Here is a 24,013-nt window from a genome sequence, read left to right on the forward strand (position 1 = left end):
TGAGGGAGAGCAGGGTCAGCGTAAGGGTCAGCGTGAGGGAAAGCAGGGTCAGGGTCAGCGTGAGGGAGAGCAGGGTCAGCGTAAGGGTCAGCGTGAGGGAAAGCAGGGTCAGGGTCAGCGTGAGGGAGAGCAGGGTCAGCGTAAGGGTCAGCGTGAGGGAAAGCAGGGTCAGCGTAAGGGTCAGCGTGAGGGAAAGCATGGTCAGCGTAAGGGTCAGCGTGACGGTCAGCGTGAGGGTCAGCGTAAGGGTCAGCGTGAGGGAAAGCAGGGTCAGCGTAAGCGTCAGCGTGAGGGAAAGCATGGTCAGCGTAAGGGTCAGCGTGAGGGAAAGCATGGTCAGCGTAAGGGTCAGCGTGACGGTCAGCGTAAGGGTCAGCGTGAGGGTCAGCGTAAGGGTCAGCGTGAGGGAAATCAGCGACAGGAACAGCGACAGGAACAGCGTAGTAAACAGCGTAGTAAACAGGGTAGTAAACAGGATGAAGAACATAGCCTTGTTGTTGTCCCTCCATCACAAAGTGTGGTGGTGGGAACTGCAGCTCACCCTCAGCCTCCTGAAGCCCGTCCACATGATCCGCACCAACGCCAACCTCTTCCTCCTCGTCCTCGTAATCAAGAAGGACCGGGTCGTCGGGCATAAGGGCGGCATCAGGGCGGACTGAGGTAGGAAGAAAAACATTTATTTAAAAAAAGTCACATCCACAAGCCACCAACTAACACAAAGCCACCGCTAGTCTGCTTCAAAAGGCAGCTATTTCAGTATTTATCAGGAGCAAATTATGAAAATGCTATTTCCATGTGAGACCATAGCCACGGTCCAAACTTATTCTATAGGGAAAGGCCAGTGTGCACATTATCACCAGCCGAGCACTTTTAAAAAACGCTCTTACATTTGGAACTGGATTCAGAAAACGTCATTCACATACACTAATACAATCAGACAACATTTGCCCAAACTATTTTCCACTCCTTCATGTATATGCAACCTTGTACTGTAAGAGATGTGTTGGTAAAAGCTGTTGTCCTCCATTGTACCATGCTGTACACACTGCAAAATACTACACACAAATACTCCATCATGCTCTTATAGCATCTGTTTCTTCACTTAAAGAACATATTGACTGGGGTGCTGTGCAATAAACACATGTTAAATTGTGATGAATGGATCCAAATCATATCCATTTGTTATCGTTTGTTTAAAGAGCACAGTAGCAGTAATGAAGGGCTAAAGAGCTAAAGTGATGTGGAGTTGTATTCAGTCAGATTTAGTTATTTGGCATACAGTACTTCTGTCTACTTGGTGAGGGAAGAATGGATCAGTTTAACCCTTGTTTGCACAACACAATTCTACATAACAACCCTGTTCACATTGTATAGCCATAATAAAAGTCAGACTACTATATTATAAGTCAAAACAAAGCGTGTTGCATCATAGTTTGGACCTTGTGGTGATTCTGACTCTATTCAGTGAGAGATGACACTGCCTCCAATACTATCTAAAGTTTCTAATAAACTGTGAAAAACACTGCGATGAAGCCAAAAGGTTTGATGCGCAGAGACCCGTGTGCGCAATTACACACGCAATTACACACGCCAAAACGTGGGTCCCTGCCATTAATTCAGGCGCTAGTAACAACATGGTTTCTGCAAAATATCCACAGTGAAATATGTGCGTCTTGGCACCTCAAACTAATTTATTTTATTTAGTCCGCTGCATGACAAACCACTTTACAGATAAAACTACATGAACCACAAATCACAATGTTATGATGACACTAACATGACTGACAGATGACTGAACGCTTTAGTTTTTAGGTCCATTAACTGTCAGACATTTACGTTCACTAACGTTAACGCTACATCTCTTTCATTCAGGCTCGTAACAATATTGATCCGTTGGTGCATTTTAATGAATATCTTGAAGCTAGCTCTCAAATGCTCCTTATGTTAGTGCTATCTTGCCATGGTGCTAGGAAGGTTCTATTTCTCAAAATGGTGGAGGCGCCATTTTGTTTCTGAGATTTTCAACACAAAAATCGACGATTTGATCCCCTCAAACAAAAATAACGGTGTTTTCATGTCCCTACACATGTGTTAACACATTCCACACCTATTTCGAAGAAGAAAGTCCAGTCTTAACATATAATTATTATTTTACACCAGAAACTGTGAGTGGCCTCAAAATCTGAGTTTTTGTAATTAGCTAGCTTACAATTCTGAACATTCTTTAGCTTAATATTCAACAATTTAACGTAATTAAACGCACATTTTGTACTGAAATTACCTTTTATGGATTCAAGGAACATTAATAAACACATTTGGCATGAAATAAAAAAAAAAAAAAGTAATCTTTACCTGTAGGTCTGAAGATGCACACTGGTCTGCACGCCGGGGGTCCACTGGAAGCCATTGTATCCAACAGGTATTGTTTGCTGTAGGTATTCAACTCAGTTCTCCAACAGTTTGTTTTCGAGGTGATCAGATCTCTGAGAGCTCAATCTTTTAGGTGCTGCAGGTAAACTTGTTAGGTTGAAGTGCAACTCAGAAAGGCCGTTTTTCGATGACGTCACTATTATGTGGCCACGCCCCCTCTACTAACGCAGGCATGCGTGTGTGAGAGAGATTTTATTTTATAGTAAATTGTGTAAATGTAAATAGTTTGGACTGTATGTGTGTGTTTACAATAGGTGTTTCCATAGATCCGTGATGTGTGTGATGATCTGTGATGATACACTTCACATCATCTTGACCCAGAGCATACATACAAGGTTCAACCAAGAATGAAACATGTCAGCAGTTTCATTTGTGTTGTTGTTGATTTAGATATAAAATAATGAATAGAAAGGCAGTAGACATGAGTAGACATGAACTAAACTAAACTTGAATCACTGCATGCTTCCATCGACATCATGCAAAGATTGCACAATTCATGAATCCCAAATGTATCGCATTTAATTGAGTACCATGTGGGGCTTTTTCTTTGTCACTGGGATGATACCGAGCAGCCCACGGTCTGTGATTTCATTGCTTTGTGAAGTAATAAAATCACAGTTTTATTTTTGAATTGTTATTAATATTCAACTTTATATGCACATAGTGAGAAGATCACTTTGTGGTGCATTTTGCGACATATTTCTAAAAACAAGGGACACTAATCATGCATGTATGTCATCTGGACAGCCTCCACATGATGGCAGTATTGTAACTTCATTCACTTTTTATTCACTGATATATTTTTGCCAACAGATGGCACCACAGTCTCACTTGCAGTACTACAAGTAAGACGCCCTCTTTTCTTCTTCCAAACACAATCATCCCATCTCCCCAATTAAGCAAGACAACACTGTGCGGGGTGAAACTGTAACATTAACTCAGACTGCAGACTGTGTTGAAAGTAAGACAGTATTGTTCTCAGTCGTGACCTCATTTTACACGTTTAGTCTGTTGCTCATTATCAGTCGGTGGGATAAGTCTGGGAGCAGGAAGGGTGGGAGAGTCTTCCTCTCGCTTTACTGTCAAACGTCTGTGTGTGATCATAACAATCCAACTGAGAGCTGGACTGAGATTTCTATCCAGTAGATATCATGCAAATTGAACACTGATTTGAAACAGCGTCTCCCCCCTGAACCAAATGTATTTACAAAACTCTCAGTTTAACTGATGTGGTGTTATATTATGAGTTATGAAAATACTATAAGGTCACTAATGACTGTTGCTAATTGCAACAGTTAGTACCACAGTCACATTTATATCATATTAATACAATCAGTGATAGCTGAATACTTGAAATGCTACACATAAAGTGAGCCTATATGTGATAATGATAAATGCTAAAACAGTGAACATATCTATTTAAAGGTTACATTTAAACATTCGCCGCCCATAAACTACTGGTCATACCAGACCAAGTAAGCCTGTTGCAGAAAACCCCTGAATGTATTGAATTAATGGTGTCTTTTATTGGTAAAGAATTTACTAATTTGTAAGGGATATAATGTTTTATTTCTTCATTCAAAAGCCTTATAGTCTGGCATGAAAATAGTTTGGAATCTTGGCCACTCATGTGGGTCGGTTTCTTATGCTCCCGTATTGTTCTTATTTATTTCGCACTCTTCTGTTGTTTTTAGACCTTACTAATCAAATTGTAAATACTCTTCAAAAAACATTGAGAAAAGAATCATCGGCATTAGTGACTTACGATCATTAGTTATTACGAAAATCAGCAATACATTCCAATGCAGAGAAACTGGTTTTAATGTATAGCTAGTATTTCTAAGGTTTCGCTGGAAACGGCCACAGTGAGAGGATGATTGATATGCATTTATCCAACATTCCAGATGTTGTACATAATTACCTGTTTCTGAAGTAACCTGTGGAAAAGAAACTAATGCTCTTCAGCAAAAACCCTCCTGTCTTCATTTCATCCTCTGGGTTTCTCTTTTTTCAAACCAGTGCAGTTAATGAAGAACACAGTTCAGTACAAAATGGACGGCCCAAGGTACAGGGCAACAGTATGTGTATCAAGGCTGCATTGTTTCCAGTATAAGAGATGTATACACATGTATATTATCCACTATAATGACTTTAATGCCTACTTGCTGTTAAATCATGCTGCTGTATGTACAAATGTCCCTAAACCTGAAGGATTACATGTGTTCTGATGCGTGAAGTAGATAAGGTTGTGCAGACACAAGTACTATTACAATTATTACAGTTGGCCAGTCTCTTTATTCTTCTGTTTTCCAAATGCACCAGTATTATTGTTCGGTTTGTAAGCCTTGGATGGACTTTGTATTTAAATAGAACAGCATTTGTTAAGTGAAACAGCTTTTGTTTTCTTTATATCTGCAGTGTGTTAATTTTGCCTATCGTGTCGTTTATGGATATCAGAATCAGAATCAGCTTTATTGGCCATGTATGCGTACGCATACATGGAATTTGTCTCCGGTTTCCACTCCGCCCTCAATGTACATACAATACACTATTTTACAATAAACAAGGAAAAATATATAAGAATAAAAAAGGGCAGCAAAAAGGTAGAACAGATGTAGGTATAAACATTTAACAGCTATATAAACATTTAACAGCTATTTTGTTCCCTGATGTAAATAATATTTGAATGGCCCTTGCTCTTTAGTGTGAGCGTTGCTGGATTGTTTTGTCATGCTTTGTTGTGAATATATGTGACGGTTCTTGTGAGTTAGCTCTTGTCATTGTGTTAATTACATCGATTTTGACCATATGCATTGTCCGTTAATTACGAAGCATACCGTCCTGCGTGGGTTTAGGGTCCGGATAATTTAATCAGTTTGGGCTGTTTTCTTTTACAAACAAGAATTATGGTCTGGAGAAATGGGAATTGTGTGGCGATTGCTTTAGCCCTGTTTGAATCAGTAGGGAACAGCTAAACGCTGCGGGGAGAATGTAGCGCGAGTTTGTGCGTGTTGTTTTGCTTCCGGGGTCAGACGCTGACCCGGAAACTAAACAGACAGACAGACCGGTGTCCACCGAAAACGTTATATTTACCACAATTTAAGCTTCTGCATTTTCCAAATGCACCAGTATTATTGTTCGGTTTGTAAGCCTTGTACCGAACGGTTTAAAACGAATACGTGATGTTACACCCCTAGAAAAAATAACCGTAGCTGTGGCGCCATCATGAGGTTATTAGGTGGTAAGACAGCAGTGAAGGCCCAGGTATAAAATGAACGGCCCACCACTGGTTTTTACTAGTAACGTATACATATAGCGAACACATAGCCCACTGAATCTGTCTCGACTGTGACCACCGTCGTCTAAAGGCAACGTAGCTAGTTGGCTAACATAAAAGTAGCTTAATTATACATTTAAAACTGCCCGAAGTTCGCTGCACTGCTTACACATCATGGAATGGATGCTCCTCCCCGAATTCCTTCAAGTGTTTCTTCTGTTTTTTGGTTAAATTAGTGAGAAGCTGCTTAGTCTGCCTCCTTTTCCCCATGTTGACAGTGGGTTGCACGTGCGATTCTTGAGCTTCTTCGGTGGTGGTGAGTCAGTAGCTGCATTACTGCCACCTATAGGTCCGGAGTGAATTTACATGTGTGCAGTTCGGTCCTGGTCGGTGACAAGGGTTGATGCTCTGTTGCTTCGTAGTCTTCTTAGATATACTGTATAATATGCTCATCTGTGATTTGAAGTCCTCCTCACGTGAGCTTGGCTTCACACAAGACAGGCACACGCTAGAGCTTTCAACAAAGTCTGGCCTTTGTCTTTAGTGTCCAGAGGGCTGGGTAGTGTAGCTGTCAAAGAAATGCCTCACACGTGTTAAAGCCACATGCGAGCCAAGCTGTCAAAGGACCATAACCTCATACTAGTGTGTTAGCTCTGGAAAATCCTACCCCTGCAAATGGCAACCAAAATGACGTCATTTGTTTGCCACAAAGCTATATCACAAAGGTGCCATTTTAATGGATAAGGGTCAAAGTCATTAAGGAAGTGCAAATGTGCATTTCAGATACAAAGTTACCTACATTTCAATTGTGTTCCTTGTTATAAACTGAATTTGTTTTAATATGACTTATTTATGACTTAATGAAGAACACAGTTCAGTACAAAATGGACGGCCCAAGGTACAGGGCAACAGTATGTGTATCAAGGCTGCATTGTTTCCAGTATAAGAGATGTATACACATGTATATTATCCACTATAATGACTTTAATGCCTACTTGCTGTTAAATCATGCTGCTGTATGTACAAATGTCCCTAAACCTGAAGGATTACATGTGTTCTGATGCGTGAAGTAGATAAGGTTGTGCAGACACAAGTACTGCAAGATCTTAAAGAAATCCTGTCTGGGTCCACCTTCAGGCCACAATTCACTTTTTTTTTGGTTTATTTCTTTGCAGAGTGGTATCCAAGAATAGCAATGTTTCTTTTCCCTCAATTTTTCATCCTTCAATGTTTTTTGTTTAATGATCATCACATCTTTACTGCCAGCATGGCCTGTTAGTTGTATGTGTGGAGAAAGCATTGTTTTTTCTGTCTAACAAACCCAACTTAATGCTTAATTACCTAATGAAATACTTAGTATTATTCCTGAAGTGTTTACAATCCGTCTTATGTGTTCATCTTCTTACCTCCCTGACCGTTGATGGTTTCTCAGAGCTGTTGGATATGTGGCAATGCTTTGATCTGTATATGGACTGATTTAAAATCCTGTGTTCTACAACGTAATCCTCATGACTCGGTGTAGCTGCTTGTTGACAGATGCAAAGCTGTTTTAAGCCACTATACATGTTATATTCACTATTTAAGAAGCTTCACATGAACTCAACATGACTGAAGTTGAACCAAAGAAAATCTCACAATACAAAAGTGTCACTTTAGATGACTTGAGTGTTTTATTGAATGCAACACAAAACCAGTGAAGTTGAGAAATGAGTCGGAGCAGTTCACACAATCCTGCAGAAGAATGACCAGGAAACATCTGTAAATAAAGAAACGTCCTCATTAATTATCTCAGTGTTTCTGTGTTTACACAATAACACACATTACTTTATATATATATATATATATATATATATTTATTTCACTAACAAGGACCACGGCATATTGTATTGATTGAATCAAAGATACTAAATGATTCATATAGTAAGTAAGACGGACAAATAATCTTTGAATGACCAAATAAGAAATTAATTATGAACAAATAGACGTAGCATACAGTTTGTAGGTATGTTACATAATATTACTTTGTTTTTATATTGTAGACTATTCTAGGTCACTTTCTCAACAAAACTGAAGCTCCTACTTACTTTTTCCGGCCAAAGGGAACACAATGTCAGCCCGTCCCATCGTAGAGTCAATCCGAGTCGCTCTCTTCGGACCACCTCGTCCTCTTCGCAGCAGCCTCCTCCTCCTCGTCGTCGCTCTCTTCCCTGCGTCGTTTTGTGGAGGAGTCGTCAAGGCCGACGACATCGATCTCAGGGTCCTCCTCCTCTTCAGGTAGCCCACACCTGTACCTGTCAATAATACACTCAAAAGCAGCATTAAAAGCATCACCATCATATGGGTCAGCGTTAGGGAAATCAGGGTCAGCGTGAATCAAAGATAGTAAATGATTAATATATTTTATAATATATTTTGACGCTATACCAACCTTTTTTGTCCACGGTGAACAGCAGCAGCTCAGGTGGTGGAGTATTGTAAAAGTTAAGTATGAGACAGAATGGTTAATAAAACAATATTTCAATTATAAAATAAACATACTAAAGGCATAAACAGATTAACATTATAATACATTGAGCTATTTCTAACTTTGCCTTCACATTATAGATTCTAAATCAGAAGCTCTGACTCACCTTTTCTGTCCACGGTGATGGAGTAAGAGAGGGAACAATAAATCATCGTAAGTAAGACGGACAAATAATCTTTGAATGACCAAATAAGAAATGAATTGTGAACAAATAGACGTAGCATACACTTTGTAGGTATGTTACATAATATTACTTTGTTTTATATTGTAGACTATTCTAGGTCACTTTCTCAACAAAACAGAAGCTCCTACTTACTTTTTCCGGCCAAAAGGAAAACAAACATGGTTAGTAACAGAAATGATCTTTGAATTATTGAATTAAGAATTTAATATATTTTAAATGTTACTATACCTTTTTGAGCAATATTATTAAGGCAATTTCAACCCGCAGACTTTAACCAAACTGTCTTTGGGGAGTTTCCCTGGTCCCGTTTTCAATATTATTAAGGCAATTTTAACCCGCAGACTTTAACCAAACTGTCTTTGGGGAGTTTCCCTGGTCCCGTTTTCAATATTATTAAGGCAATTTTAACCCGCAGACTTTAACCAAACTGTCTTTGGGGAGTTTCCCTGGTCCCGTTTTCATGAGGTTTGCTCCTCATGAAAACGAGGTTTGCAAGATATCACTGAAAGCTGATGTCTTTAGTGTTGACCTGGAGAGGATTACAGACACTGAGGGGGATGCATGACGTGTGTGATTCAAGCACACCCCCCACTGTGCAGACTGCAGACCAACTACTATGAGCCACTGGTGCTGTGACAAGAAATATTGTGCTCATTGGAACACCGATCAAGCTAAAGGTTCCTTGCCCTGCCAGACACAAAGGTCGGCCCTCAGGGTTAAAGTGGGTCAATCCAACGGCCCCAGTGCAAGGCGCTACATGGGGTGTCATCAGCCCTGCCAGATGCAAAGGCTACCATGAGAACCACTGGTCCTGCTTCGATGTGGACTCAGTGGTTGCTCCGATGACATTTCCGGGAGGATTGATCCATCCAGCATGCATATATGAGTAGATACTATAGAAAAGCCCCAGTGCAAGACACTACATGGGGTGTCACTAGCTCAGCCAGATGCAAAGGCCGGCCCTCAAGAATAAAGAAAGGTTGAGCTGTGAAAAAATGAAGAGATACTACAGAAAAGCCCCAGTGCAAGACGCGACATGGGTTTTCTCCAGCCTTGAAGACGCAAAGGCCAGCACTCAGGATGAAATGAAGATTGATCGATCCAGCGTGCAGATATGAGGCCCTCAGGGTTAAAGTGGGTCAATCCAACGGCCCCAGTGCAAGGCGCTACATGGGGTGTCATCAGCCCTGCCAGATGCAAAGGCTACCATGAGAACCACTGGTCCTGCTTCGAAGTGGACTCAGTGGTTGCTCCAATGACGTTTCCGGGAGGATTGATCCATCCAGCATGCATATATGAGTAGATACTATAGAAAAGCCTCAGTGCAAGACACTACATGGGGTGTCACTAGCTCAGCCAGATGCAAAGGCCGGCCCTCAAGAATAAAGAAAGGTTGAGCTGTGAAAAAATGAAGAGATACTACAGAAAAGCCCCAGTGCAAGGCGCTACATGGGGTGTCATCAGCCCTGCCAGATGCAAAGGCTACCATGAGAACCACTGGTCCTGCTTCGATGTGGACTCAGTGGTTGCTCCGATGACGTTTCTGGGAGTATTGTCAGCCCGTCCCATCGTAGAGTCAATCCGAGTCGTTGTCTTCGGACCACCTCGGTCTCTTCATAGCAGCCTCCTCCTCCTCGTCGCTCTCTTCCCTGCGTCGTTTTGTGGAGGAGCCGAGGCCAGAAGCTGAGGGAACTGCTGCATCCGTGAGCTCTTCTGAAGAATCTTCCAAGGAGAATGGCCCGATGTCTTCAAGATCCAGTACAGGGAGGTCAAATGCAAACTCAAAGTCCTCGTCCTCAAGTCCGAAGACATCAATCTCAGGGTCATCCTCCTCTTCAAGATCCAGTACAGGGAGCTCAAATGCAAACTCAAAGTCCTCGTCCTCAAGTCCGAAGACATCAATCTCAGGGTCATCCTCCTCTTCAGGTAGCAAATACCCGTACCTGTCCATAATAAGCTCAGAAGCAGCTTCAAAAGCATTATTATCAAAAGGTTCAGCGTCACGAAAAGCAGGGTCAGCGTGAGGGAAAGCAGGGTCAGGGTCAGCGTGAGGGAGAGCAGGGTCAGCGTAAGGGTCAGCATGAGGGAAAGCAGGGTCAGGGTCAGCGTGAGGGAGAGCAGGGTCAGCGTAAGGGTCAGCGTGAGGGAAAGCAGGGTCAGGGTCAGCGTGAGGGAGAGCAGGGTCAGCGTAAGGGTCAGCGTGAGGGAAAGCAGGGTCAGCGTAAGGGTCAGCGTGAGGGAAAGCATGGTCAGCGTAAGGGTCAGCGTGACGGTCAGCGTGAGGGTCAGCGTAAGGGTCAGCGTGAGGGAAAGCAGGGTCAGCGTAAGCGTCAGCGTGAGGGAAAGCATGGTCAGCGTAAGGGTCAGCGTGAGGGAAAGCATGGTCAGCGTAAGGGTCAGCGTGACGGTCAGCGTAAGGGTCAGCGTGAGGGTCAGCGTAAGGGTCAGCGTGAGGGAAATCAGCGACAGGAACAGCGACAGGAACAGCGTAGTAAACAGCGTAGTAAACAGGGTAGTAAACAGGATGAAGAACATAGCCTTGTTGTTGTCCCTCCATCACAAAGTGTGGTGGTGGGAACTGCAGCTCACCCTCAGCCTCCTGAAGCCCGTCCACATGATCCGCACCAACGCCAACCTCTTCCTCCTCGTCCTCGTAATCAAGAAGGACCGGGTCGTCGGGCATAAGGGCGGCATCAGGGCGGACTGAGGTAGGAAGAAAAACATTTATTTAAAAAAAGTCACATCCACAAGCCACCAACTAACACAAAGCCACCGCTAGTCTGCTTCAAAAGGCAGCTATTTCAGTATTTATCAGGAGCAAATTATGAAAATGCTATTTCCATGTGAGACCATAGCCACGGTCCAAACTTATTCTATAGGGAAAGGCCAGTGTGCACATTATCACCAGCCGAGCACTTTTAAAAAACGCTCTTACATTTGGAACTGGATTCAGAAAACGTCATTCACATACACTAATACAATCAGACAACATTTGCCCAAACTATTTTCCACTCCTTCATGTATATGCAACCTTGTACTGTAAGAGATGTGTTGGTAAAAGCTGTTGTCCTCCATTGTACCATGCTGTACACACTGCAAAATACTACACACAAATACTCCATCATGCTCTTATAGCATCTGTTTCTTCACTTAAAGAACATATTGACTGGGGTGCTGTGCAATAAACACATGTTAAATTGTGATGAATGGATCCAAATCATATCCATTTGTTATCGTTTGTTTAAAGAGCACAGTAGCAGTAATGAAGGGCTAAAGAGCTAAAGTGATGTGGAGTTGTATTCAGTCAGATTTAGTTATTTGGCATACAGTACTTCTGTCTACTTGGTGAGGGAAGAATGGATCAGTTTAACCCTTGTTTGCACAACACAATTCTACATAACAACCCTGTTCACATTGTATAGCCATAATAAAAGTCAGACTACTATATTATAAGTCAAAACAAAGCGTGTTGCATCATAGTTTGGACCTTGTGGTGATTCTGACTCTATTCAGTGAGAGATGACACTGCCTCCAATACTATCTAAAGTTTCTAATAAACTGTGAAAAACACTGCGATGAAGCCAAAAGGTTTGATGCGCAGAGACCCGTGTGCGCAATTACACACGCAATTACACACGCCAAAACGTGGGTCCCTGCCATTAATTCAGGCGCTAGTAACAACATGGTTTCTGCAAAATATCCACAGTGAAATATGTGCGTCTTGGCACCTCAAACTAATTTATTTTATTTAGTCCGCTGCATGACAAACCACTTTACAGATAAAACTACATGAACCACAAATCACAATGTTATGATGACACTAACATGACTGACAGATGACTGAACGCTTTAGTTTTTAGGTCCATTAACTGTCAGACATTTACGTTCACTAACGTTAACGCTACATCTCTTTCATTCAGGCTCGTAACAATATTGATCCGTTGGTGCATTTTAATGAATATCTTGAAGCTAGCTCTCAAATGCTCCTTATGTTAGTGCTATCTTGCCATGGTGCTAGGAAGGTTCTATTTCTCAAAATGGTGGAGGCGCCATTTTGTTTCTGAGATTTTCAACACAAAAATCGACGATTTGATCCCCTCAAACAAAAATAACGGTGTTTTCATGTCCCTACACATGTGTTAACACATTCCACACCTATTTCGAAGAAGAAAGTCCAGTCTTAACATATAATTATTATTTTACACCAGAAACTGTGAGTGGCCTCAAAATCTGAGTTTTTGTAATTAGCTAGCTTACAATTCTGAACATTCTTTAGCTTAATATTCAACAATTTAACGTAATTAAACGCACATTTTGTACTGAAATTACCTTTTATGGATTCAAGGAACATTAATAAACACATTTGGCATGAAATAAAAAAAAAAAAAAGTAATCTTTACCTGTAGGTCTGAAGATGCACACTGGTCTGCACGCCGGGGGTCCACTGGAAGCCATTGTATCCAACAGGTATTGTTTGCTGTAGGTATTCAACTCAGTTCTCCAACAGTTTGTTTTCGAGGTGATCAGATCTCTGAGAGCTCAATCTTTTAGGTGCTGCAGGTAAACTTGTTAGGTTGAAGTGCAACTCAGAAAGGCCGTTTTTCGATGACGTCACTATTATGTGGCCACGCCCCCTCTACTAACGCAGGCATGCGTGTGTGAGAGAGATTTTATTTTATAGTAAATTGTGTAAATGTAAATAGTTTGGACTGTATGTGTGTGTTTACAATAGGTGTTTCCATAGATCCGTGATGTGTGTGATGATCTGTGATGATACACTTCACATCATCTTGACCCAGAGCATACATACAAGGTTCAACCAAGAATGAAACATGTCAGCAGTTTCATTTGTGTTGTTGTTGATTTAGATATAAAATAATGAATAGAAAGGCAGTAGACATGAGTAGACATGAACTAAACTAAACTTGAATCACTGCATGCTTCCATCGACATCATGCAAAGATTGCACAATTCATGAATCCCAAATGTATCGCATTTAATTGAGTACCATGTGGGGCTTTTTCTTTGTCACTGGGATGATACCGAGCAGCCCACGGTCTGTGATTTCATTGCTTTGTGAAGTAATAAAATCACAGTTTTATTTTTGAATTGTTATTAATATTCAACTTTATATGCACATAGTGAGAAGATCACTTTGTGGTGCATTTTGCGACATATTTCTAAAAACAAGGGACACTAATCATGCATGTATGTCATCTGGACAGCCTCCACATGATGGCAGTATTGTAACTTCATTCACTGATATATTTTTGCCAACAGATGGCACCACAGTCTCACTTGCAGTACTACAAGTAAGACGCCCTCTTTTCTTCTTCCAAACACAATCATCCCATCTCCCCAATTAAGCAAGACAACACTGTGCGGGGTGAAACTGTAACATTAACTCAGACTGCAGACTGTGTTGAAAGTAAGACAGTATTGTTCTCAGTCGTGACCTCATTTTACACGTTTAGTCTGTTGCTCATTATCAGTCGGTGGGATAAGTCTGGGAGCAGGAAGGGTGGGAGAGTCTTCCTCTCGCTTTACTGTCAAACGTCTGTGTGTGATCATAACAATCCAACTGAGAGCTGGACTGAGATTTCTATCCAGTAGATATCATGCAAATTGAACACTGATTTGAAACAGCGTCTCCCCCCTGAACCAAATGTATTTACAAAACTCTCAGTTTAACTGATGTGGTGTTATATTATGAGTTATGAAAATACTATAAGGTCACTAATGACTGTTGCTAATTGCAACAGTTAGTACCACAGTCACATTTATATCATATTAATACAATCAGTGATAGCTGAATACTTGAAATGCTACACATAAAGTGAGCCTATATGTGATAATGATAAATGCTAAAACAGTGAACATATCTATTTAAAGGTTACATTTAAACATTCGCCGCCCATAAACTACTGGTCATACCAGACCAAGTAAGCCTGTTGCAGAAAACCCCTGAATGTATTGAATTAATGGTGTCTTTTATTGGTAAAGAATTTACTAATTTGTAAGGGATATAATGTTTTATTTCTTCATTCAAAAGCCTTATAGTCTGGCATGAAAATAGTTTGGAATCTTGGCCACTCATGTGGGTCGGTTTCTTATGCTCCCGTATTGTTCTTATTTATTTCGCACTCTTCTGTTGTTTTTAGACCTTACTAATCAAATTGTAAATACTCTTCAAAAAACATTGAGAAAAGAATCATCGGCATTAGTGACTTACGATTGTAAAATCAGCAATACATTCCAATGCAGAGAAACTGGTTTTAATGTATAGCTAGTATTTCTAAGGTTTCGCTGGAAATGGCCACAGTGAGAGGATGATTGATATGCATTTATCCAACATTCCAGATGTTGTACATAATTACCTGTTTCTGAAGTAACCTGTGGAAAAGAAACTAATGCTCTTCAGCAAAAACCCTCCTGTCTTCATTTCATCCTCTGGGTTTCTCTTTTTTCAAACCAGTGCAGTTAATGAAGAACACAGTTCAGTACAAAATGGACGGCCCAAGGTACAGGGCAACAGTATGTGTATCAAGGCTGCATTGTTTCCAGTATAAGAGATGTATACACATGTATATTATCCACTATAATGACTTTAATGCCTACTTGCTGTTAAATCATGCTGCTGTATGTACAAATGTCCCTAAACCTGAAGGATTACATGTGTTCTGATGCGTGAAGTAGATAAGGTTGTGCAGACACAAGTACTATTACAATTATTACAGTTGGCCAGTCTCTTTATTCTTCTGTTTTCCAAATGCACCAGTATTATTGTTCGGTTTGTAAGCCTTGGATGGACTTTGTATTTAAATAGAACAGCATTTGTTAAGTGAAACAGCTTTTGTTTTCTTTATATCTGCAGTGTGTTAATTTTGCCTATCGTGTAGTTTATGGATATCAGAATCAGAATCAGCTTTATTGGCCATGTATGCGTACGCATACATGGAATTTGTCTCCGGTTTCCACTCCGCCCTCAATGTACATACAATACACTATTTTACAATAAACAAGGAAAAATATATAAGAATAAAAAAGGGCAGCAAAAAGGTAGAACAGATGTAGGTATAAACATTTAACAGCTATATAAACATTTAACAGCTATTTTGTTCCCTGATGTAAATAATATTTGAATGGCCCTTGCTCTTTAGTGTGAGCGTTGCTGGATTGTTTTGTCATGCTTTGTTGTGAATATATGTGACGGTTCTTGTGAGTTAGCTCTTGTCATTGTGTTAATTACATCGATTTTGACCATATGCATTGTCCGTTAATTACGAAGCATACCGTCCTGCGTGGGTTTAGGGTCCGGATAATTTAATCAGTTTGGGCTGTTTTCTTTTACAAACAAGAATTATGGTCTGGAGAAATGGGGATTGTGTGGCGATTGCTTTAGCCCTGTTTGAATCAGTAGGGAACAGCTAAACGCTGCGGGGAGAATGTAGCGCGAGTTTGTGCGTGTTGTTTTGCTTCCGGGGTCAGACGCTGACCCGGAAACTAAACAGACAGACAGACCGGTGTCCACCGAAAACGTTATATTTACCACAATTTAAGCTTCTGCATTTTCCAAATGCACCAGTATTATTGTTCGGTTTGTAAGCCTTGTACCGAACGGTTTAAAACGAATACGTGATGTTACACCCCTAGAAACAAATAACCGTAGCTGTGGCGCCATCATGAGGTTATTAGGTGGTAAGACAGCAGTGAAGGCCCAGGTATAAAATGCACGGCCCGCCACTGAGAACAACCCAATAAGTGATCTTTAATTACACTTTTCAATTAGGTTTAAAGCATACATTGCTGCAGTTTAACATCAGCCAAATACCATTCATTATTACAACGCTATTGAAAGACAAATACAATTGAGTAAGAACCGGAAGTGGCATCATAAGATGAATAACTTCACTGCAATACAGTTTAAATACCAGAAACACTTCGCTAATCCAGTTAACCATGTTTGTACTCCAACACGTATTTTGGTAACGTGATATGTTGCAGCAAAGTGCTGTCCCGTTCATATTTCCACCATCTCAAGCCCTCAGTCTCTCACACTCAACCACTTACCAGGTGACGTCAGTAAGTCCTTGGGGGTTCAGGGTTTGAGGGTTTAGGGGGGACATTGAGATTTGGTCAGCCCTCTCTGACTGTAACGGGCTCGTTGTTTGTTCTGCTCTGTCAGCAAGTCAATGAGCTGCCTGATATTTTACAGGTCTTTATATGGTATGTTCTTGCATAGCCTTTTTTACAATGCCACATAAATAATTCTGGTGTTGAATAGTCTAATTCGTTTCATTTTTGTTTTGTCTAATAGTGATTGTTTTTTAATTTGCATCTAAACATAATAACAACCTAACCACCGGGAACCTGCAGATGGCGCTGATGTCCTGATAACCGACTGTAAAGGCTCACCATGCATGTCTGAAATATGGGTTAAAAATCACAGTCTATACAGTCATTTATTAATAATGACTTCTCTGTCTCAGCATCCTCACTGTGAAGCTTTGGCTGCTTGTCTATAGTATACTTTATTTTATTCCTGTTCTTCGTCTGCAGCATCTTCCCATTGTACGATGACCTCTACAAAGTAAACAGTCTGTTGAGTTCAGCAGCACGGGTCGGGTCATTTAGAGTCAGCGTGTGAGGAAAAGTGGGTCACTTGAAAGTGCAAAAAAATCCTTTAGCCTTTAGCAAGTAATGGTGGTATTGTTCAGCACAGAAATACATCATTGTATGCTTAAATGAAAAGAAAAAATAGTTTGATTAGAGTCAATGATCAGTCGAAAAGTAGTTTTAAATGATGACCAAATTAGCAATTAACAATTGAGACATTTTACCTTATGAAGCTGCAGACACCTTTGAGGAAAAGGCAATTACTTGACTGTGAATGTAATGTGTAATGTAATGTCAGACATGTAGAATAGATCTGTGTGTGCTGGTTCCAGCTGTTTTAGATGCACCTTGCAATGACAGTGGAAGACTTGATGCAAATAAACATAGCGTGTATTACAAACAATTACAATTATTACAGTTGGCCAGTCTCTTTATTCTTCTGTTTTAGAAGAGTCAGTTTCCTGTAAAATCGTGAGATTAGAAATTAGATGATTGTAAAGTAGGACTGAGATTCTTAAAAGTCTGTATGTTTTTTTCAATTTTTTTAACTCTTTCCCACTGACTTGGGACATTATTGTTGTATTGATAAGTTGAAGGTTAGCAATTACTAGAAGCTCAACAACTACCTACATAACTACAAATAAAATCAAATAATCGTTATGCTTTATTTGCCCTATAAAACTCTATCATACTGCTTACCCTGATTCAAAAATTCATATTTGAACATATGCCAAAAAGGCAAATAGATATCAAAGATATTAAACGGTCAAGACGGTTCACTGCACATGACATCCTGATTATGGATCTAAGATACAGTGTACATCGATATCGTTAGTCATAAGGTCCTTTCAGGGGACCCAAACCTGAATGAGCTCTAAAGAGTCTCAGTATTGAACCTGCCCCACATGTAAGGATAACCAGGCAGACTTGGTTGGCCATTTAAAGTAACATTTATTTTATTTTATTCTGTACTTGAGAGAGGTGGATATGAATGGCATCTACATACAAATACAAAATTAAATTAGTCCAGAGTCATCCAAGAGCCCTTTCATACAATGGAACTCGTTGAAAGAAAATTAAGAAAAATAAAAAGCCACAGCGGTGGCAGTTATCACCTGACGAGCCACTAATGATGTTTGAGAATATCATACTGGCAGTGGGGGTCCGGTTATTCCCTGAAGTGTTCCCAGCCTCTTATTTCTGAGAAGAGGGCGTCTCCGGGGCAGGAGGTGTAGTTCACCGCCTGTCTGTGGCCGTGGATGGTGAAGTTGGCAGCCAACCATCCTCCATCTACTGCACATTGGACTAGACGATGGCGCAGCAGGTCCATGGTATGGTGAGACGGCAGGGTGGCAGTGTAGTTACCGATGATTGACACGCCGTACCCGATGGAATTGTACCCTCTTGTGTGTGTGCCGAGGTGTTTCCAACCTCTGCCTTCATAGACGTAGCCATCAGAGCCGACCACAAAGCTGCGGGCCACAAAGATGCAAAAGTTGGTTGATGTTAAGATGCAAATAGTGCCAGATATTTTGTGATATGTGCATAACATACATGAAAACAGCAGCATTGCTGGAAAAATACATTAAATGGAAGTAATAAATGGAAGTACTTTCACTACTTAAAGGAATAGTTCCAAATTTAGATTTTCATTCCCAGTTAATCAATACCATGCTCATATCTGTGCATAAATTATGGAGCTGGAGACAGGGGGTGATTAGACTAGCCTAGCATAAAGACTGGAAGCAGAGGGAAACAGTTAGCCTGGTTGTAAAAAATGTAAAATCTACGATACCAGCACTTCTAAAGCTCCCCAATTACCAAATTATATCTCATTTGTTTAATCCGTACAACAGCAACACTTTGTGGTTTCAGAGGGAGTAACATATTGTAAAGAAACAATATCTTTAAGAACAACAGATCATCCATCAACCCAGCACCTAAATCCCTGTAAAACCACAATCTGTCTTTGTTTGTGTACAGATTAAACAAACAAGATACAACGTGTTAATTACTGACCTATTGGTGGGCTGTTAGGCTGATTTTTAATCTTTGGACTGAGCCAGGCCTGCTGTTTTCCACAGTTTATAGTCTTTATGCTAAGCTAGGCTAATCACTGCCAGTCTCAAGAGGTATCAAATTTCTAATCTAACTCTCAGCAAAAAAATAAGCGTATACTTCCAAGATGTCACTGTTGGTTACCTGTATCCTATGTCGGCCCAACCACGATCTTCCTGGTGGAAACGCTGCATGGCTCTCATGTCGCGAGAGCAGTTTGGGAAGGATAAACAGGGCGAGGATGGCTGATAGGTGTGGTGAACATAGAGAAATTGAAGGGGCAGTGACAGTGGGATAGGTGTACCCTGGTGGGCTTTTGCCCCCCACTGACAGCGAGGGATGATTTGAGGGCAGTCTGGCGAGAGGAGGAGAGAGGATGAGGGTTAGGATACTAAAACCACTACAGATTTGGCCGTCATACCCACAAGCTTGTATTTAACACTCAAAACTAGGGATACAAGACTAGAGTCGACTCTAGAGCCTAACCTTAACCTAACCTAATCTTTTTTGATCATTTCATAGCTCACCCCAGTACTTGTGTACAAATGCCTGTAGTCCATCCTTCACCGCCTTCCCCACAGCCGTGTCCAGAGCAAACCATTCTGTCTTCTCCAACTTCCAGACTAATGTTAGTGTCTCCATCACCTGGCTGTGAAGATCGAGTGGCTCCAGAATGGATCGAGAGATCTCCCTTCGCCTCGGGCTGACGTGGCTGGTCACAGCATCGAGACCCTGCCCCTCACGCAGAATAAAACTATAGTATCCTTTCAAAACTTCACTGAGGGCCTGCGGCTCCTCAGATGCAGGCAGGTTGCTGAGGTCCATGCCCAGTATAGCTCCGTCCATGCCCCCATTAATAACTGCATCAGTGGCCAGTGTGGCAGGCCGATACAGCTTGAACAATTTAGGGCGGTCCGTGTTGTCCCAGCACCCTTTAGGCCCCAGGCGAAAAGATGGCGGGAAGTCCTTGAGGCTGAGGAAGGACAAGCCCAGCGTCCTGCCTAAAGTGAGAGGGAAGATCCCAACAGCTGGCGTCCCCTCTATTTTGGCTTTCAATCCAGATTCGATTCCTCGCAGTAAGGGTGCAAGGGCTACCGTGGTGCCATCTGGAGCGAGAACCACCCCTCGTTCCTCTCCGTAATCTGTCACGATGTGGTGGATGGCCTTGTCAAAGAAGCTAAAGGATGAGGCATTGAGAATGGCTGTCTCCAAGACCTCAGCATCACTGAGATTATACGAGACTCCCAAATAATGGATGGTCATTTCGTCATCGTGGCCTGAGGTCCTCCGCAGGGCCCGGACTAGAGCCAGGGGGGACAGACCAGGGTTGGAGTCTTCCACCTGCTCCACAGCTCGGATGAAGCTGTCCATGTTACGCAGGTGGGCACCTGAGAGCAATGCAAATGAGGAACAAAAGAAGTTGAGTAAGAAGATTGCAGTGAATGAACTCTGATGTTTGTTTAAGGTTCAAACCAACGTCGTTAGGTTTAGGGAAAGATCACGATTCGGTTGGAAATAAGTTTGAGTTCAGGTTAGGAAAACATTTTGGTTTGGCATAAAACGACCCTTGTCACAGTCTCAGAAGGACATAAGCATAGAAATAGAATAGGAGTAGAAAGGACATGCTCATTCAAATCAAAGTAGCAGGATGGTCAGAGAGGTGGACATTTTTAACCTGTACCGTCGCCATTGCAACAGTTGTAGCGGGCTAACTGTTGTATAAACTAAACCGACTTATGTCAAGTCACGGACTCACAAGGAGAAGCTTTGCAGACTAAAACGAGCAGTGTAGAAATATATTTTTTATTTGATTTGGTATTTATACAGGGTGGATATAGACATTTGTTAATATCTGTGTGTGTGTTGAGTGAATCTGTAAAATGGTTGGTTAATTTATATTCACAAAATTCAAAAGAAGAGTAAGCATTTTTTTAAAAAGGTGCTTTCTTGAATAAAAGATTACAGATTTCAGGGAATTAGTGAACCACAACATGACAGGTCGTTTAGAAAGTAAATACTCCTTGTCAGCATACCAAAAAATTAACTATGTAGCCTAAAGAAGATTATAAGTCAAGATAACACAAATATTGACGTATTTAGAACAACTGAACTTACCTGTCGGCCTGCTATAGACAGTGGAGAAGTAGCATAAAGCCAGAACAAAAAACGACAGCCCAAACAAAGTCATGTTGCATCTCCTGCTTGTTGCTGAATCAGGGTTTCTCCAGACTATATGAACAAAAGACAACCTCAACAGGCAAGTAAACTGAAAAGCACAGTTGTGCTCCCAACAACTTCTGAGAGGAGTTGTGTAATTGTATTTGTGTAAGTGTACACATGACTAATAGGAAAAAGTACCCTTTGTACACTGATGGCTCCAATTATTGATTCCGCCTACAGTAAGTCGAAGTGTGTCATCAGCAAAACAAAGTCTTGACCCCACAGTTAGGTTTGTTAGTTACAAATAAGAGCTTTTTCTTATTATATTGGGTTGTGTCACTCGTCACTGTCACGCGGCCTTGGAGAGCTTCTTTTGTAAACAGTGCATCATTCAATAAACAGACTGTGAAAGATAAAGCAGATTTTATGGTTAATGTTTAGCATCGCATGCCATGTGAGCGTCTGTTGTGCACTCACCAGGGTCAGGAGACATTTTAATCACAAATACATGCCTTGTTGTACTTGATACATAAAGGGCTGAAGAATTATGAAGGTTAGTATAGTTCAAGATGTTAAGTCATTAAACAATTTAAAATCAAAACATTAAATATGAACCCACAAAGATATATCTGATCTCTGCCAGTAAAGAAATATAGATATTGAATATAGGAATGAAAACTGAGATGAATGCTAAAAATATAAATGTTCTGGGTACGTCAATATTATGATAGACTGACAAAGAAAATCTGTTAAAAATCATATTTTTTTACGTCAAAATTATGAGATACAAAAAAAAAGACAAGAAAAAAATGACCTACTTATTATCTCATAATGTCACATAATTGTAACCTACTGGGATACAATTTTACTTACAATCTAGTCAAAGTATTTAAATAAAAAGCCACAACTTGTGTGTTTGGAGCATGGATGTTCCTGTAATACATCCAATGCATCATCAGTGGTGTCACGTGACATTGTGACTCCACACTCGGAACAGGAAGTAATGAAAACAACAACAAAAGCAGATGAAGTAGGCTGATGATGTCCGTGCTGACTGTAGTTGGGGTGTCTTTTTGTGAAAAGCTGAAAGGAAGACGTAAGTTTAAAGGCTAATCTTCCCAAATGTTATTTTGGTGTTCACTGTGCAGTTTGGTTTAGTAAGAGTAGTAAAAGCAGTAACAACACAGTGTAGAAATGCTCTGCTCCTAGTAAAAGTCCAAAGCATCAAATTAAAATAGCCTACCAAAAGTAAAGGTAGTCTACAAATTATGCAGAATCATTTCAGAATAATATATATTATATAATTAGTAATGCATTCATGTTTAGGCTACACTACTGTAATGTCACACCCGGTAAAGGTGTGGCTAATTTTAAAAACAGTATGCTATATAGTGCTGGGTAAATGAAGATACACTAATATATATTTATTAGTTGATTTTATATTTTGTGTTGATGATCGGAAACTGAAAAGTAACTAAAGCTGTCAAATAAATGTAATGGAGTAAAGACTACAATATGTGTCTCCAAAATGAGTAGAATTAGAAAGTAGCATAAAATGGAAATATGTAAGTTAAAGTATTAGTAACTCAAAGTTGTACCAAAGTTGTCCCCTCACTCATCTAATCAATTAATGAAACTAATTATATCAGCTCTAAAGACGAACATACTGCATATCGTGTTGAATGTGTCCGTGTGTGAATGTCTATTTATTTATCTGGAAGAGTTGATTAATCTTAAAAGGGAGGTTCTTGTTTTTTTCCACTGATGCCAACAATTTCCGAACCACACAGCTGATGGAAAATCGACCACATCCCCATGTTACCATATTAGTGAGATAAAACCTGTGACTGCATCTGTATTGACAGGCTGCAGCCCTCTCGGTCTGTCTGTATTTGTATTGTGGAATCACCACAACACAAATGCATCACAGAAGCGGGGCAGCTTTACTTGTGCCACACGTTAAGCCTAGCTGTAATTAGAGCATTATGTGTTTTTATGCAAATATTTATACTTGTGTTTTGCTCTAATAAAATGGAAATAAATACATGAAAGTACGTTTTTTTCTGTTTTTTGTCGATCTCTGGAAGTAACGTTTCCATTTTATGTTTTCAGAAATCAGGTGTTTTACAGTTCTCAATGCTGCAACTGGAAAGTTAAATGTTGGGAAAGAAAGGAATGGAGGGTGAGTCATTTGTCGAGAAGAAAAAGAGAAGAAGAATAGAGACTTCTCACTGATGGCAAGGTATTAGACTAATATCAAAGTTAGAGTCAGTTGCAAGATATGGCCTATTTTTGCATTTACCCTTAAAAAACACTACAGTTAGTAGATAATGAAAAGTGAGAATATTTTTTGATGTATCTAAGTATGTTAAGCGATTAGAGAGTGACCAGACAAAGAAACCACCTGTATAATATAGTGTAATCCAACACAACAATGATGTAATGACTGCTATCTGCATTAAACTTGTTTTAAACTGCAGTCTGTGAGTTAACATTATAGCTTTAGAAAATATTTCACGTTTCTTCTGTATCATCTCAAGTACATGAAATAATAAATAAGCCTCTGCAAAGGTTGCTTTCACATGGTTTATTATTTTTATTTTTGCATCTGGATGTATATTATACACAGTAAATACATATTGAGATAGACAATCATATTTGTTTAAGAAGAATAATCAAAACCTGGTGATATAAGGGTTTTTAAAAAATGATTAATTGTGTTACGTCAGACTCATGACCCCTGAGTTATGATCAACATGTATAA

At 40.4% G+C, this 24,013-nt stretch overlaps 1 protein-coding gene and 1 long non-coding RNA gene across 2 annotated transcripts; one reads left to right on the forward strand and one right to left on the reverse strand.

Moving 5' to 3' along the window:
- Positions 1–18,199: 18,199 nt before the first annotated feature.
- LOC142948613 (N-acetylmuramoyl-L-alanine amidase-like) lies at positions 18,200–21,277 on the reverse strand. The gene is made up of 4 exons (XM_076090743.1): positions 21,205–21,277; positions 19,617–20,477; positions 19,234–19,444; positions 18,200–18,503 (listed from the first exon to the last, which is right to left on the reverse strand). The coding sequence occupies exons 1-4, from the start codon at positions 21,275–21,277 to the stop codon at positions 18,200–18,202; spliced, it is 1,449 nt and encodes a 482-aa protein (XP_075946858.1).
- A 965-nt stretch (positions 21,278–22,242) lies between these two features.
- On the forward strand, positions 22,243–23,830 carry LOC142948685 (uncharacterized). Its single transcript, XR_012953535.1, has 2 exons — positions 22,243–22,345; positions 23,362–23,830. It is a non-coding gene; the product is annotated as an uncharacterized LOC142948685 (long non-coding RNA).
- Positions 23,831–24,013: the final 183 nt, after the last annotated feature.

This window comes from Anarhichas minor, unplaced genomic scaffold (assembly GCF_050575085.1).
Source record: "Anarhichas minor isolate MPS153535 unplaced genomic scaffold, ASM5057508v1 ptg000012l, whole genome shotgun sequence".
Classification (NCBI taxonomy): domain Eukaryota; kingdom Metazoa; phylum Chordata; class Actinopteri; order Perciformes; family Anarhichadidae; genus Anarhichas; species Anarhichas minor.